Source organism: Physeter macrocephalus, chromosome 5 (assembly GCF_002837175.3).
Source record: "Physeter macrocephalus isolate SW-GA chromosome 5, ASM283717v5, whole genome shotgun sequence".
NCBI classification, from domain to species: domain Eukaryota; kingdom Metazoa; phylum Chordata; class Mammalia; order Artiodactyla; family Physeteridae; genus Physeter; species Physeter macrocephalus.
In genome coordinates this window covers 67,473,251-67,490,480 of record NC_041218.1, presented here as the reverse complement: position 1 = coordinate 67,490,480, position 17,230 = coordinate 67,473,251, and the positions used below count along the sequence as shown (strand labels likewise).

General features: G+C 35.5%; 1 protein-coding gene across 1 annotated transcript; it reads right to left on the bottom strand.

Moving 5' to 3' along the window:
* Nucleotides 1-2,261: 2,261 nt before the first annotated feature.
* On the bottom strand, nt 2,262-17,005 carry C5H7orf78 (chromosome 5 C7orf78 homolog). The gene is given in 7 exon segments (XM_055084669.1): nt 2,262-2,312; nt 2,314-2,358; nt 2,926-3,065; nt 4,296-4,346; nt 4,349-4,379; nt 6,231-6,671; nt 16,853-17,005. Coding segments are annotated over 7 exon segments (912 nt in total).
* Nucleotides 17,006-17,230: the final 225 nt, after the last annotated feature.

Below are 17,230 nucleotides of genomic sequence, written 5' to 3'. Positions count from 1 at the left end.
GAGAGGAATAGATTGGGAGATTAGGATTGAGATATACACACTACTATATATAAAATAGATAACTAATAAGGACCTACTGTATAGCACAAGGAACTCTACTCAAGACTCTGTAATGACCTATACGGGAAACGAATCTAAAAAAGAGTGGATATATGTATATGTATAACTGATTCACTTTGTTGTACACCTGAAACTAACACAACATTGTTATGTTATGCAATGCCACTGCTGGGAGTATATCCGGAGAAAACTATACTTGGAAAACTCACATGCACCCCAATGTTCATTGCAGCACTACTGACAATAGCCAAGAATGGGATTCAAACAAAAGGCCATCAAAAGAAAAATGGATAGACGATGTGGTACCTATACATATACAGGGGCATATTAGCCATCAAAAAAGAAGGAAATAATACCATGTGCAGCAACACAGATGGACCTACGGATGACCATGCTAAGAGAAGTAAGTCAGAGAGAGAAAGATAAATATCATAAGGCATTACTTATAGGTGGAATCTTAAAACTGATACAAATGAACTCATTTACCAACCAGAAACAGACTCACAGAATTAGAAAACCAATTTAGGGTCGCCAAAGGGGAAACATTGCGGAGCAGTGTTAATCAGCAGTTCCGGATTCACACATACACACCAATATATATAACACACACCATCCAAAAGGACATACTGTATAGCACAGAGAAGTCTACTCAACAGCCTGTAATAACCTATAGGGGCAAGGAATGCGAAAAAGAGTAGACATACATCTATGACATCTATGTATACCAGAATCAAGTTGCTGTACACCTAAAACCAACACACCATTGTAAGTCAACTATGCTCCAAAATGAAATGAACATTAATTTAAAAATAAACCAAATGCCTACAATATTCCCCTTAGGCCCCACTGCAATGGTAAATACGAATATACTGAATGGTGAATGTAATGAAATACTACTCAGCCATAAAAAAGAAGAAAATTTTCTCATTTACAACAACATGGATGGCCTTGGTGGATATTATGCTCAGTGAAATATGTCAGATAGGGGCTTCCTTAGTGGCACAGTGGTTAAGAATCGCCTGCCAATGCAGGAGACATGGGTTCCATCCCTGGTCGGGGAACAAAGATCCCACATGCTGCAGGGCAACTAAGCCTGTGCGCCACAACTACCGAGCCTGCGCTCTAGAGCCCGCAACCAAAAACTACTGAAGCCTGCGCACCTAAAGCCTGTGCTCTGCAACATAGAAGCCACCGCGATGAGAAGCCCATCCACCACAACGAAGAGTAGGCTGCACTCACCACGACTAGAGAAAGCCTGCACGCAGCAATGAAGACCCAATGCAGCCAAAAGTAAATAAATTTAAAAAAAAAAGAAATATGTCAGAGGAAGACAATTACTGTATGATATGACTTATATGTGGAATCTAAAAAATAAAACAAACTAGTGAATATAACAAAAAAGAAACAGACGCACAGATAAAGAGAACAAACTAGTGGTTACCAGTGGGTGAGGAACGGGGGAGGGACATCATAGGGGTAGGGGATTAAGAGGTACAAACTACTATGTACAAAATAAATAAGCTATTGTACAAGGTTATATTGTACAACACAGGGAATATAGCCACTATTTTATAATAACTATAAATGAACTATAACCTTTAAAAATTGTGTCACTATGTTGTACACCCAAAACATATAATAGTGTACATCAACTATAACTTAATTTAGAAAAAAGAAAAAAAAAAAAAAAAGCTATGCTAGAGGTATGCTCTGGGTGGTGTTCGTGCCTGGATGGACAAGGGTATTCAAACAAGATCGGTGAGTAGGGAAGGCCAGAAGAAGGCTGTTGGGAGAATGACTCCCAGGAAATGGCCAAAGGCATGTGAGGAATTAGTGAGTTGGTACGCCCAGGCTTCTCAGATGACAGGACATAGCGTTACTGAGGCAAGGAATACAAGTGTTAACAGTGTGTGGAAATAGGATGTTTCCTGTTGTCTTGAAAGGAGGCAAAAGAATGTGGAATGGTGACATGGTCACTGGTAGTTTTCCAGAATTCAGCTGAAATCTAAGAAAAATAATAATTATCTGATCAAGGGACTGGATTCTTTCAGACTCCACTTAAAATGGTTTAAGCACCATGCAAATACTTCATTTATAATTCCTAAGATAGTAGAGCTTCCATAGGATAAAGTACACAGTAGTAGAAATAGTCATTTGAGTAGTAATTCTCAAGAGTTAATCTAAGTGTTCAACAACAAATCTTAAAATTTTTGCCCACGGTTCTTGCATGTCTTAGTAAACTTTTCTTCCACAATGATCCATAGATGCACTGTATGCATCTGGCCACCTTCTGTGTCTCTTAAGGAAGATGGTACAAAGGAAGTTAGCAAAAGCAAACGTGTATCGACTTTTAATTTTCGTTTATCTTTTTAAAATTCCTATTTAATAATCTTTGCTTTAAAAGCTTGCTTTGCATGCCAAATGCACATCTTGTTCTGCTTGGACATACAGGGCTGTTCAAAGCAGCCTTATTTGTACAGGGGAGAATTTGAGCCAAGAAGTATGTGTTTCAGCATCTTTTTCTGAGTGTATGACACAGTCTTCTTGTCAGTCCTTCTTACTTGAGTGCAATTCACTCAAAATGGGCTGCTCCAAATAAAGTGGGAGTAAACCTGGGTAAGATTCCTCACAATCTTCAGACCTCAATCCACCATGCCAGCTATCTTTGTAATAAGAAAAAAAAAATCCAAAATTCTAGATAATCCACTATTTGCATTTTAAGAAAAATCAGAAATCCGCATGCTTTACTTTTAAAGATAGAAGTATCTTTCACTCCAATAAATGAAAAACTCCTTAATTAAAGCAATCATTAACGACAGTGCAGGAGACAAACCGCAACAGCCATAGAGAAAGAGGCAAACTCACCGTATGTGACACAGATTTAATAGGCCACAGGGCTTTTGGTAAAATTAGTGTTGAATCCCAGATGCATTCATGAGGCTTGTAGGTGATAAATCTTTCTGTAGTGTTCTGCTGACTTTCCTTCAGCAAAGGGCATCCACTTACTAGAGACAGGAAGACAAATGAGAAACTTAGCAATTACATTAGTCTTTGTTCATGATGTCTCTCAGAATATGCTCTCATTTTTGGAGATAAGGACCCAGGAGTAGTAAATTGCTGGGCAATTTACAAATGCAAATCTAAATAAAAATTTGCTTATCCTTTCCACCCTTTCTGCTGGAATTAATTTTGTCCTTCTTCCAACTTCAATTCAAATCCTACCTTAGTTTATTTCCTTGGAAATAAATAATGTGAAATAATGTGAAAAACTTTTTCACATTAGTGCTTTGGGACTCAAATGGCATATTTTGTATTCTATCTTATATTTGTCTTAGACATTTCTTAACATCAAAGGCTTGGTCTTATTGGTCTACAAAATATTCTTGGTATTTTCTCTATAGTGACTTATATATCAGGAAACTTGAGGTGTACCAATTTAATTACACACCTAGAGAAGACATTTTAAATTTAATCCATGTCAAAAAGTATACATTGTTTGCAAATACATTATCTTAATTTTCCAATTATAAAATTACTTGCTACTCATTTTGAAAAGAAGAAAACAAAATTCAACCATTATCCCACTACCCAAAATCAGCCACTATTAACACCTTATTGTTTTGTTTATAATTGATATGTAATTATAATATGTAAATACAGTATGTATTATTCACCCCATCCAAATAAAAAATGCTGGATTATACAAATTAAGTCTGCATAAACACTATACAAATGGCACCATAATAATAATAATGGTATGTATATTTACCATGTGTTAGACAACATATGCTGTACATACATTAACTAAGTGCTTTACATATGTATCACAGATTTAATGGTCACAGTAATTCTATGATGAAGATTCAACTATTATCATTCCCATTTACAGATGAGGAAACCAAGATATAGACAGTTTAGGTAATTTAGGCCAATGAAGCCAAGATTCAAAGCTATGCAGCTTGCTTCTGAAATCTATATTTTAACTCATTGGTTCTCTACACAGAACACATTGAGTTACAAACTCAATCTTTAATAATATATTAAAAGTGTGGATAAGAAAGCATATGGATTGTTGCCATTAATTAACTGGGCATTTAAAAAATTTACTGTATCATTAAAGGTGATAAGTAAAAAAATACTTTTTAAATTATCTGCCTTTTTATGTATTACTAACAATATATAATGCATAAAATTTATTTTTTTGCCATATTCATAACCTTATTATAATAACTTACCTGTACTTAAGTGACGTGACTTAAACTTTAATCCTTTTGGTCCCTTTTCTAAGTTGTCACAAAATTTGGTAAATTATGTTGGTACTAGATATGTAAAGAGAAGATTGTGTTATTACTAATAAATACTGTTTCATATTGCTAACATTCAATTTGGAATTTGGTTTTTCCAAATATTAAATATTTCACCAGTAAAATGCAATTTTGAGGATTTTGTTATAGCATTTAAAACTTGCCTATAAACATTTGATAGAATAATCTAAGATTCAAGACAGTATATAACCAATTAATTTATGGTGGAGCGAGGACTTCGATTATCCTTCTGTTAATAATTCAGAAATGATATTTTAAACAGGATGAAATTAAAGGAATCTATTCAGAATTTGGTAAATAATCTTAAATGCAAATAGAGTTACATGTTTTATTTCTAGAGCTGAATTTATTTCAGGCAATAGGAAAAATATTGAACCAAGCTAAAATAATTTGCTGAGGCTGGAATAGAATAAATATTGACTGTTTTTAGTAAACTATAAAACAAAGGTTTTTTAACATGGTTAAAAAGAACTAATATGAACTGAAAAGTCCCAGCTTGGCATTGACATATACACACTACTATATATAAAATAGACAACTAATAAGAACCTACTGTGTAGCATAGGGAACTCTACTGAATACTCTCTAATGACCTATATGAGAAAAGAATCTAAAAAAGAGTGGATATACGTATACGTATAACTGAGTCACTTTGTTGTACACCTGAAACTAATACAACATTGTAAATCAACTATACTCCAATAAAAATTTTTTCAAAGTCCCCCATTCCTTGAACTTTTACTTACCCAAGTCATCTAATTCTAACTTTAACTAGTGAAATATTTAAATAAACCAATGGCATTTGATATTTAATTGACCTCCCCTCATCTCCAAATGGTAACATATTTCATTTACTACATATAAAAGTGTTTAGATGCCCTGGACAAGTAGAGAAGGTTATGGATCAAGGCATCTTGAATTTCCCAACTTTTATCCTAATAGCTCCTAAGAGTTCACTTTTATTGAATATCTCAATATTCCAAACCCTATTGTAAAATATTTGTATATAATTGTCTCCTTCATTACTTAAAATAACCATATAAAACATATAGTATTGTTATCCTAAAGTACAAATAAGGAAAGAGGCTTAATAACTTGTACAAAATTATTAGAAAATAAGAGAACTGGGATACACTGATCCCAGAGGCCATGCTCTTAACTGCTTCCCTGTATTTTCCCAATGGAATAAATTTTTTCCTTTTTCTAGAATTTATTTTTGGTATTATCATTCCTATTGCTTCACTCTTTACCTAAAAAGAATCATACTTATAAGTTAAATAATACACCTAAGTATAGTATATATTCATATACTAGTGGAATTATATTTTGACTTCATTTGCATCTCCTTAAATATATATTCCCCACCACCACTTTAAATTAGAAATTCTTGCTCATATATTATTTAAATTATTAATCATTAGACTCATTTAAATAATACATTACCCCCTCTTTGTCAATTTTCATTCACTCATCCATTTGTTCCATGATTTGATTTCATTACTACTAGACTGTAAACTCCTGGAAACTGAGGTCTGTTCTCCAATTACCCTCAGTCCAAATTCTTCTTGAGCCCTAGAAAAGCCACCCCTAGTTGGTCATTCCAACTGGCAGATAAAACCCCATCAGAAACATTAACCGGAGTCTTACCTCTCCTTTCTCATTCATTTATTGCTGAATTTGAGTTGTATTGTTCCATGAGAAATAAAGATGCAACTTTATACACATTATATTCACATATACTTTTTTTGCTCATGTAATAGTTGTTATAATTAAGAAATGAATAAAAATAATATATTTCCCCCTTATCTCTTTTAAGTTATTTAGAATCAGATGTTCTTTTTGTACCTGTCGAAAGTTATGTGGTTTTGGATTGAGGTATACACCATTTGGATATTTTCCACTTTCCACAAATATTAACTTCACTTTATGTGAATCCAGATGAGGAAATGTAGTTATAAATTTAGGAGACATGGCCTTGTTGGGATGATTCCTTATGTTGGGAAAGTGAAGTATTGTTCCTGGAAAAATGCTTTTTTTGCTCCTTTCTTCTTCCTTAATGGTCCTTGATGGCTTTTCTGGAAGTCTCAAAGATGTATACAGTTTATAACTAAAATCAGGAGGCTTTATTTCCCATATGTTGACTTTTATTTCAGATTGTGGTGCTTGCAGGACATTTTTTTTCTATTTGGAGTTGAGATCTTGTGTGGGACCCTGCTGCAGCCCCTTTGCAATATTCCTGCCTCTCCTGCCTTTCCGGGACTCAAGGGCGTGTTCACATGTTGGAATCTGCAACAGATATGGAAATTGGTGAAGTATGCTACTGTAGAACTGTGTATTGAATATTTTCTCTCTGGGCCAGGGTAATCTCTAAAAGATTTGTGAAGCAGGAAAAAAAGCTCAGAAATGACAAGGAGTGTGTGTAGAGGGGATGAAAGTATCACGGCTGCTGCGAGTATTTATTCAGCATTTTTGTCACAGTAGTCACCATACTAGAGGCTAGGGATTCAAAATGATTAACTTGAAACCCATGTCCTTAAGTAACTGAGAGGCTATTGGGAGAAAGGCATGAAAACAAAAACCAAACCTGTGTAACGTGACAGATACTACAATAGTGTTATGAGAAGCAAGGAGAGTGCTCAGCTAATTCTACCGGGAAAATAGAAGTGACATCAAAAGAAAAGTTATCATTTGAACTGATCTTGAAGAATAAGTAGAAATATGCCAGGGGGTAAAGGAAGGAAACAACATTTCACCAAGGCACAGAAAGTATGTAAAATTTGTCATAAGCTATTTCTAGGATTTCTATGGCCACCTAAACCATAATAAGTGCATTGTAGCTTCTACGATTGGGATCTATGGATAAGAATCATGGATTTGCTCTTGTTGATCTGTGACAAGGATATGGTTGGCACACTTCTAGGATTTAATGAATGTGTTAGTATGTTACTAGACAATGCCAATGAATTTAAAATCTCCATGGAAAGAGGAAAAATAATCAATTAAAATATATTTGGCTAAGTGGAAATAAAACAATGCTGGTTCCTGGGAAATAAGGATCTGAGGTGGGGATGAATTTCCTTTTCTTGTGCTAGAATCTTGTGTTGTTTGACAATAACATCAAAATAGAGGCTTTTCAAGATTCTAAATGTTATTATGTAGTGATTCAAAGTTGTATATAAAGAGAAACTACTTTGGAGAAACACTGAAAATGTCAACTTGAAAAAATTAATAATAAATATTTTGTAATATACAATGATGAATTGTTTTTCAACTTCTAATATGAATATTTTTTTTTAATGACTACGGCTCATTGAGAGAAAAGCAAGAAGCATGTGTGGCAGGAGCTTAGCACATGTATATGAGGAGGCAGTGGAATATAAAGATAGAAAAATCAGTTGGGGTTATATTAGCAAAGGTCTTTAATGACACACCAAGGAATTTTAATGAATCAAAGATAATACAGAATTTCTTAACCAAGATAAGAAACACAAGAGGAGGATCAGTTTATGGAAAGAGACCATAATAATAAGATTTAAACAAAATATATGTCCACTATATAACTGGAAGTATAGGCCTGTGGCTAAGTCAGCTTTTGCTGCAATAATGCTATGTAACAAACTACCCACAAACTCAGTGACAAAATAAATTTTTAAAAAAATTTTTGCCACAGGGTGTGGGGAAGTGGCAATTAGGATTGACTGCTAACAAGTACAAGATTTCTTTTGGGGGTGAAAGACATGTTCTGGAATTAGATAGTGATGATAGTTTCACAACATTGTGAATATACTAAAAACCACTACATTGTACATTCTAAAATGGCAAGTAGTGAAATTATGTTATATAAATTTTATCTCAATTAGAAAAAACAAATTAATTATTAAATCATGTTGGATAAATTTCAGTAAACATAACAGACAAACTTTTTTCTGGGAAATAGAAAGAACAAGACTATAGGTGTTATCTAATTGAGTCCACTTAAATTTTGCAAAAAATAGTCAAAGAGAACATGAAAGCTTCTGCACAGCAAAAGAAGCAATCAACAGAGTGAAAAGGCAACCTATGGAATGGAAGAAAATATTTGCAAACTGTTTATCTGATAAGGGGTTAATATCCAAAATATTTAAGAACTCCTTCAACTCAATAGCAACAAAAACAAATAACCTGACTGAAAAATGAGCTAAAGCCTTGAATAGACATTTCTCCAAAGAAGATATACAAATGGCCAACAGGTGTATGGAAAGATGCTCAACATCACTAACCATCAGGAAAATGCAAATCAAAACCACAATGAGACATCATTTCACACCTGTCAGAATAGCTATAATCAAAAAAATTAAAGACATTAAGTGTTGGTGAGGATGCAGAAAAACTGGAACACTTGTACACTATTGGTGACAATGTAAAATGATGCAACCACTAAGGAAGACAGTGTGGGGGCTCCTCAAAAGTTTAAAAATAGAACTGCCATATGATTCAATAATCACACTTGTGGGTATTTATCCCAAAAATTGAAATCAGAATCTCAAAGAGATATCTGCACTCTCATGTTAACTGCAGCATTATTCACAACAGTTAAGATACAGAAGCAATCTAAATATTCATTGCTGGATGAATGGTGTTGGGTGAGGTCATCGTGAGGAAGTGACCACCAGTTGACCCGTGAGCTGGACCTAGGCAATCAGACGTCCCTTACCCCCTACCCTGTCCTTAGAATGTGTGCATCACTTGCCTTTCCTGCTCTAGAAGCTGCCCAAAGACACAGCCTTGAGATAGTAATATGGTGCTGAGACTATCTGGACTGTATACGTGACTTTACCCCGTGAAGTCCTCTCTATAAACATTTTAACTTGCGGGGGCGGGGAGCTCGGAGATCTACTCATCTTGGCAGCCGCCCAAGACAAGCCACGTGTGTAAGTTCCCTTGCTTCTTAAACCTGCCTACCTCCCAATCTGGAATGGTCTGCCTCTGTCTTCCATCTCTCCTTGCCCTCCACGTACACAGGCCAGTTTCAGATTACATCTGTGCAGCTCCTGAGGAGGTTGCAAACTAACAAATGGATAAAGAAAATGTTGTATATACACAAAATGGAATAGTATTCAGCCTTAAACATGAAGGCAATTCTGCCATATGCACTAATATGAATGAAGTTGGAGGACATTATGCTAAGTGAAATAAGCCAGTCACAGAAGGACAAATACTGCATGATTCCACTTATATGAGGAAATCTAAAATAGTCAAACTCACAGAAACAGAGAGTAGAATGGTGGCTGCCAGGGCCTGAGGGGGAGGAGGAATGAGGAACTGCTATTCAACAGGTATAAAGTTTCAGTTATACAAGATGAATAAATTCTAGAGGTCTGCTGTACAACAGTGTACCTATATTAACAATACTGTGTTGTGCACTTGAAAATCTGTTAGGAGGCTAAATCTCATATTAAGTATTCTTATACACTTTTTTAAAAAGCCGAATAGAGATAGAAAAAGACTGGTGCTTGATATCTGAGTGAGAAGATTAGAAATTCCCCAAGTGTTCAAAAATATGTTATCATCTGTTGCTCATTAATACATTAAAAATAAAGGAGAGTTGATGAATAGGGAGCCACTTAAAATCTCTACAAAGTTACTATAAAATAAAGTTAATCACTAAAATAACACACCAGTTAACAAAATATGTGGAAATAGGATTACTTAGGATTACTATTTACTAAGCAATGCAAAAAATATAAATTAAATAATAAAAATATGTTAATTTCATGTTTCTACATTATACAGTAAACAATAGGAATGTCTGCATAGAAATTAAAAGGGTTTATAAATAAAAGATTTTTAAAAAGAAAGGGTGAGAGTTTGAAGGTTGGCTGTACCCTTCCAAGATTCATCCAGAGGGGAGAGCATGCTGGCCCATATTTGATGTTTTTATTTTCATTATCATATCTATCTAAACTTCGAAGACTGATGCATGACTTTTCATAACCTGGGCCATTTAACATATAAACCATTAATTAATTCTTATTCTCATCTAACTTTCACCAAATCACCCTCAGATGATCATTTTGCTTTGCATGTACAGTAGTCTACTGGAAGACAATGACCTAGAAAAAAATATGAGTTAGTTTGGTTTATTTTTCTCATAAACTAATAAACCTGCAAGTACTGTTTTTCGTGTTGGACTCTCCTGAACCCGGTTAATGTGACATCAGCCCTGACCTACGTACTGACCTGGAGCTGATGAAAATCAAGCCCTTGACGGTCAGTTGTTAATTTGCTCCCAATATATGCCTTAATTTATAACTCTCTTGCCTCATTTATGACCCTTCACATTTCTGTAGAAATATATTTTTAAACTTCTAAGAAGCACTGAAGGCTCAGCCTCGACTAAAATTGTAAATATACCTATCTCCTGCAGGGCTCTGAAATCTGGTTACATGAGCAAAGAAAGCACATGAGTAGACTGATTCATGGTTAGGGTTTTGTAATCTCCTGCCATGAAAAGACATGAAGATTGATGGTGTTGGTGAGACAATGAAGTGTCCCACCAGGACATACAGCTCTGAAGAAACTGACGAGGAGGGTTATAAACTGGAAGAATAAGAATAGATCAAGACCTCAGAAGTCTAATTGATATAAAAAACAAGTATCATGGCAGTAAGAGAGCTAGACAGCCATCAGACTAAGAAGCTGTGATTGGAGAATGCAGTGCTGGTCTGGCCCCCTTTTTGACTAGGTAGCTGGGAATGAACACGCTCATCTGTCACCTCGTTGCCACTAAAGCTCCCATCTGTCTCTCTCTGTATGTGCCTGGGTCTTCCTGGCCACCAAAAATTGCTACTATGAGATATTTATACTAGTGAGAAATCATCCTTAATTTTGCATGATACTTTATTTTGTCCTTATATTATGAACTTATTGTTACATATTATTCCTTTGAATAATATGTGTGTAAAATTACGCTTCTATAGTATAATATATGAATCATGCATTAGCATATGTCATTGTAGTCCCAAGACACCCCAGCAGAAAGAAATCAACTGGAGAGCTAGTTGAAATATTGAAACCTGTGATGGCAATATCACATTATAATCCTCACTTTACATGGAAAAAGCTAAGGCACAGAGAAATACAAAGTCATAAGATGTGTAGCTGAGAAAGTCAGAAAAAGTAAACTAGCAATATTCTCATTCAGTCAAAGATTTAGTGGTAAATGTTGGTATTACAAAAGCTATATTTTGGCCAAGATGTCTCATTGGAAATAAAAGAATGGCTTAATCTGCATTCAGTAAGCACAGTTATTCTCCATCTATGAAATTACACTGGTCTCAAAGATCAGTTTAAATGCCACCTCCAATAAAAGCATTCCCAGATCTATCAGGATTCATACTTCCTTCTGAATACAGCATTGGAACTTGAAGCTACATTTTGGCTTGTACCTTGTATTAAAGTTAGTTGCTTACAACATCTTCCCCCAAATTAGAATATAAAATTGAAACAAAGATTTCTATCTTTACAAACACTATGTAGGGTTCTGCATATTTTAGGGTTAGGTTGAGCCATGTGAAATTCCTTTTATTCAACGATTTTTCTACGTTACAAAAATGCAAACTTTAAATGGTTCAACAGTTTGAACCATTTGGCAAGCAAATGGTTGCCAAATTCTGGAAATTACAGATACTCCTTTTTTGAAACTATCTAAAAGCTCAAATATCTAATTATATTTTTTTTCTAAATTTGCTTACGTATCTGAGTTTAATTTTGTAACCTTAAGTATTTGGGGAGATAGAGAGATAGATTGATATAGATATATACCTGATACCTAAATGACGCCAACATAAGAAAAGAGCATGGTAAAATATTCTGCTATGAAGATCACAGTGAACTCCTTAGACCACGAATTCATGCACGTTTGTAGGTTTATAAAGAAACTCAACACTTTCTTCCAGCTGGGCTTTCTCCTTCTTAACATATTTCATGATCTCCTATTTATAATATTATATATAAAGAGATTGTTTCTCTCTTAAATGAATTCATCTCATATATCTTAACATAAAACACACAGATTCCAAAGACTTAGACAAATTGACAAACTGGAATAATTCCAAATAAACACAAAAAACAGAAGCATTCATTAGAAAATCAGTAACTTCACTCACCATTTAAAACTGAGAGTTTTAATAAAAATGTTTACGGCAGCATGTCTCAGCAGATCTTTTCTGCAAAGCCAAATGAGACTAAGCAAAGTTTATAAGGGAAACATTTAGCCTTTGCTTTACAAAAGAACTTGAAGTATATTTAAGCGTTACCCACCCGGGTTGCTAAGAAACAGAATTAATTTTCTAAAGGAGTGAACTCAGAGTAGGAAAAAAGAGCGAAAGCAAGACCTCTAATGTTGCCTAAAACCTAGCAACAAAGCAATAACTCCGGAGCTCTTTTTTGAAAGGTTAGAAAATCAACATACTACAAAACTCAATACTCGGTAAATGTCAAGAGAAAAAAAGAGAGAAAATAATTCCACTCCAGTGCAGTTTTCCTAAATGTCTTGACAATTTACTTTTCGTATTTGTTTAGTAATCTCTTTTGTAAGTCAACGTGAGTTGACATTTAATATAAACACAATTTGAAAAGCAGTTTCAACTCTTTTATTACCTTGGGTTGAAGAAGGTTTGAGTTAATTTCCTTAATGTTCACTTTATAAGGCAAATGAAGATTACAAGTTCGTCTTCCTAACTTATGGCTTAACCTACTGATTTCTGCAAAATAATTTATGGACAAAGCTTTCTATTTTTATTGATCAAATTCTACACTCAATGATAATATATATCTTGGTGAGATTTTAAAAAAATAAACTTGTCATAGAAAATTTCAAATATGCACCAAAGTAGACAGAATTGTATAATGAATCTTCATGTAACCGTCACCCGGCTAAAAAATTTATCAACTTACAGCTCAAATTGCTTTAAATATACCTCCAACTTATCTCCCTCCATTCCTCATATTATTTTGATGCATCATATCAACTTATCAGTAATTATTTTAGGATGTTTCCACTAAAAGATAAAATCACTTTTATTTTAAACGCATATGCATAGCACCACTATGACATGTAAAAAAAGGAACATCAATTCATTGATATTGAATAGCAAGGCAAAATTCAAGTTTCTAATTATCTCACAAAAGTCAAATATTTTTGGTTTTGCTTTTTTCTTTACAGTTTGTTTGTGATTTGGGCTAGTTACTCACTCTCGTTTGGTCCAAAAAATTCACATGACCTGAGCATTAACTTCTCTTTTCCTCATATTTTTCTAATGAGGTATAAAATTTCCTGAACAAAGATCTCTAATGTCTGGAGTCTTTTGACTAGCTTAACTATTGTTTCGTCTGAAGTGAAAGTTCGCCACTGGGTGGCAGTGCATTACTTATAATTTTATCCCAGGTTGTAAACTGAGACTCAAAGATAAATTTGCCTGTACTGTTTTCCCCAGTATTCAATTTCACTGTGTTTTTTCCTTGGGGAAATGACAGTAGAGTTGGGTTTACTCAATTTCTTACAGTTTTAATATAAAATTAACCTATCTTTATGCTGATTGTATTTCTCTTTCCCTCTTTGCATAGAGATGCATATGATTCTTTCTCAAAAGCATATGTTCAAAGTGCCTTTTATATTTGGTTCACTACTATTGTTTGCGATGCCAAAATACATAAGATGTGGCCACAGATTTCAAGAAAATTATAAATAATTGGCTAGAAAAGATACAAACCTATAGGAATACATCTCAAGACAGGTACTAAATGTCAAATGATCCGTCCTGGCAGTTAATCTCCTGGGAAGTTAATGAGGGGTAGGTCCTTGAAGTTTAAGAACGTCTCTGAAAATTTCTTAGAGCAACTAAGATCTATTCTAATTCTTGACAACAGCAAAGTTCTTAATTAAAAGGAGAGGAAGGGAAGATGATTTAGATGGGTGGACAGCATAAAAGCTACTTTAATTCTCTTTAATGCTTTCATGAATGCTTTTCAAGAAGTTTCTGTTAGAGAAATACTATTTCATGGTGAAGTGACTCAAGTTATAAATAGAACCATCCAAAACTCTCCTGTTAAGTAGATACGTTGAGTGGATAATAAATTTTTACTGCACATGAATATGTGTGGGATGTGCAAGGATCTGTTGCTCAGCTTCCACAAATTTAGAAAGGTACCCTGTTGTGGAAAATTAAAACCTCCACACTGACTTTTATGTCTCCTGGTATTAAGGAATATGCACTTTTTTTTTACTTTAATATAATTTTATTATCATCTCCAATATCTAGGTTTTTTTTCTTTTAAAAATAACAAATTACATATTTGCCCTCTGGTCTTGGGAATTTTGGGTATCATAAAAAGTAACAAAGCATCATCTTATCTCGGCAAATTAGTATCCCTTATTTTCTGTGCAGAGATGAGGGGAAGAAAATTAAAGCATGAGAGCGATCACCATTTAAAAGTGAAAAAGAGGGCTTCCCTGGTGGCGCAGTGGTTGAGAGTCCGCCTGCCGATGCAGGGGACGCGGGTTCGTGCCCCGGTCTGGCAAGATCCCACATGCCGCGGAGCGGCTGGGCCCGTGAGCCATGGCCGCTGAGCCTGCGCTTCCGGAGTCTGTGCTCCGCAACGGGAGAGGCCACAGCAGTGAGAGGCCCGCGTACCGCAAAAATAAATAAATAAATAAATAAATAAAAGTGAAAACGAAAATGTCCTAGAGTGTTTTCCCTTCCTTGCCAGCTAATCTCTTAAGCTGAATTCCTTGGCTCCAGTTTGAGGAAACTTTTTATTATTGTCTCCTAAAGGTCAGTCACATAAGCTCTCCCACACCACCTCTCACATCTTTATTCACCTGAATTATGAGCCACACTTAAAGTAAAATTCTGGAAATTAGAAGAGTTTTAATTTTTTATTACCCACCACTAAGAATTTAATAGCTTCTAGTTGGAAGGCATTGAATGTGCACATTTTTGAAAAAGGCACTTGAATAACATATGTTTATACAAATGAATTAACTTAAAGTGTACTGTAGTAATAATCTTATCACGTAAATGTAGTTTGAAATACTCTGTAAATTAACAAGGAAGTAAAATAGGTTTTCAATTATGCTCAGAATAGGAAAATAAGAATGAGGGACTTTCTTGGCAGAAGGAATAGTATTAATGAATGCCACTACGTAGCTAAACAGTTTTGCTTCTGTTTTATCTCTTCCCTTACGAAAGGGAACAATTTCCACACTGAAAATAGCAAGCATGAAGAGGAACAAATTGAAGCTTGAGTTAGATGAGGAGACAAGACACTATACTTATTTACATGAGTTCAGGTCCATAAAACCATACGAGTTACACTTCAGAACAATGAGAGAACTGGCGGTGGGAAATGAGGTGGTACCCTGTGAAATCTTGTTGAGAGGACAGAGTTATATGAGTGGATATTGGAGATTAGACACACTTGAGTTTACCCTTGACACAAGGTGGGCCTCTTTGTGCGTGCCACCTAACATGCCACACAGTGTGCGTTAAGGAATGGATTTTATTGGGGTAACAGTTCTACAACCAAAGATCAGAAAGAAGGGGACTTGAGTTCTCAGATCTCCTAATAGCCTCTAGGTGGGGAATGAGGACTGGGGCACACAGTTGAACACACGGTGGATGGACATTCTGGGCGACAGGAACTCCTCCTGTTGCTCTCCTGTTTACAGAGCAAGTCTGAGAGCACCTTTATCAGTGGGGATGTGGGGAGCAGAGTACACTGACTAACAAGTTATCTGGGCACCAGCCTTACTGAGTTTGGATGCCAGCTGTTCACAGGAGCGTCTGGGAAAGCCAGCTGCTCAGCGTTTGGTGACTTTGGGGACCTGTGCAAAGTTGCATTCCTATATTTTGAGGAAAAAAGCTAACAATGCAGGGGGAAGCTGAGATTAGAAGCAAGCCCTCTCATCAGAAGAGGGAAGACCTCCCGATTCTAGCTGTCTCATTGTCCAGGCAGATCACGGTGAGCTGCCTGGAACATCTTAGGAGAGTCGTGCTTATTGCACTACAGAACCTCAATAAATTCTACAATAGGTTTTCTAACAGACAATTGGTGAGTACTCTAGGGAAGTGGGGCTTTCTTTTCACTTTTAGAAATGGAGATCAATTCACCATAGATTTATCTACAAAGCAGGGCTGTGTATGAATAAAATAGGCCTAATCATATGTGATGCTTTCACACTGTACATAAATTTGGCTGCTCTGCACTGAGCCTGAGACTGCCTGGGTCATTGTTATTGATGTTCATAGCTTGTCTGTTGATTTGTGCTGTTTTCTTTCCTTCCTCCCATGGGACTGCTCAAATTTACCACGGTTAGAGAACCGCTCCTTCGGTTATCCATGTTCAAGTCACACCAATTAAAACATGTCCCCTTGACAGAGTGTGAGTGATGTTTCAAAGGACTTATCCATTCCACATTTACTCACCAGGTCAAGCACTATAGTGCACAACACTGTCCCACATCTGAAACCAGTGTTATCAGGGACCTTTCCTAAGGACCTAGGCAAAATGGCAAACATTGCCTTCTCACCCCTTTCTACCACACCCTTCAGCCTCTTGGTGCCTTCCTTCACTCCCATGTCACATACTGCTGTCCTTTGTCATCCTCTGGTGGTTGAGAATTCTTGTTTTACCACCTCATTTAGTCTGTTGCCTTTTACAGCATTCTAAAATACATGTTTACTCTCTTTTATGCCTAATAAAAATACTAACCCTGTTCATCATTTCTAAACTTAGTATACTCGACCTCTTTTCTCAAAGTACTGATAAAAAATTTTAGTTCTATTTGTCCAACTTCAAAACAG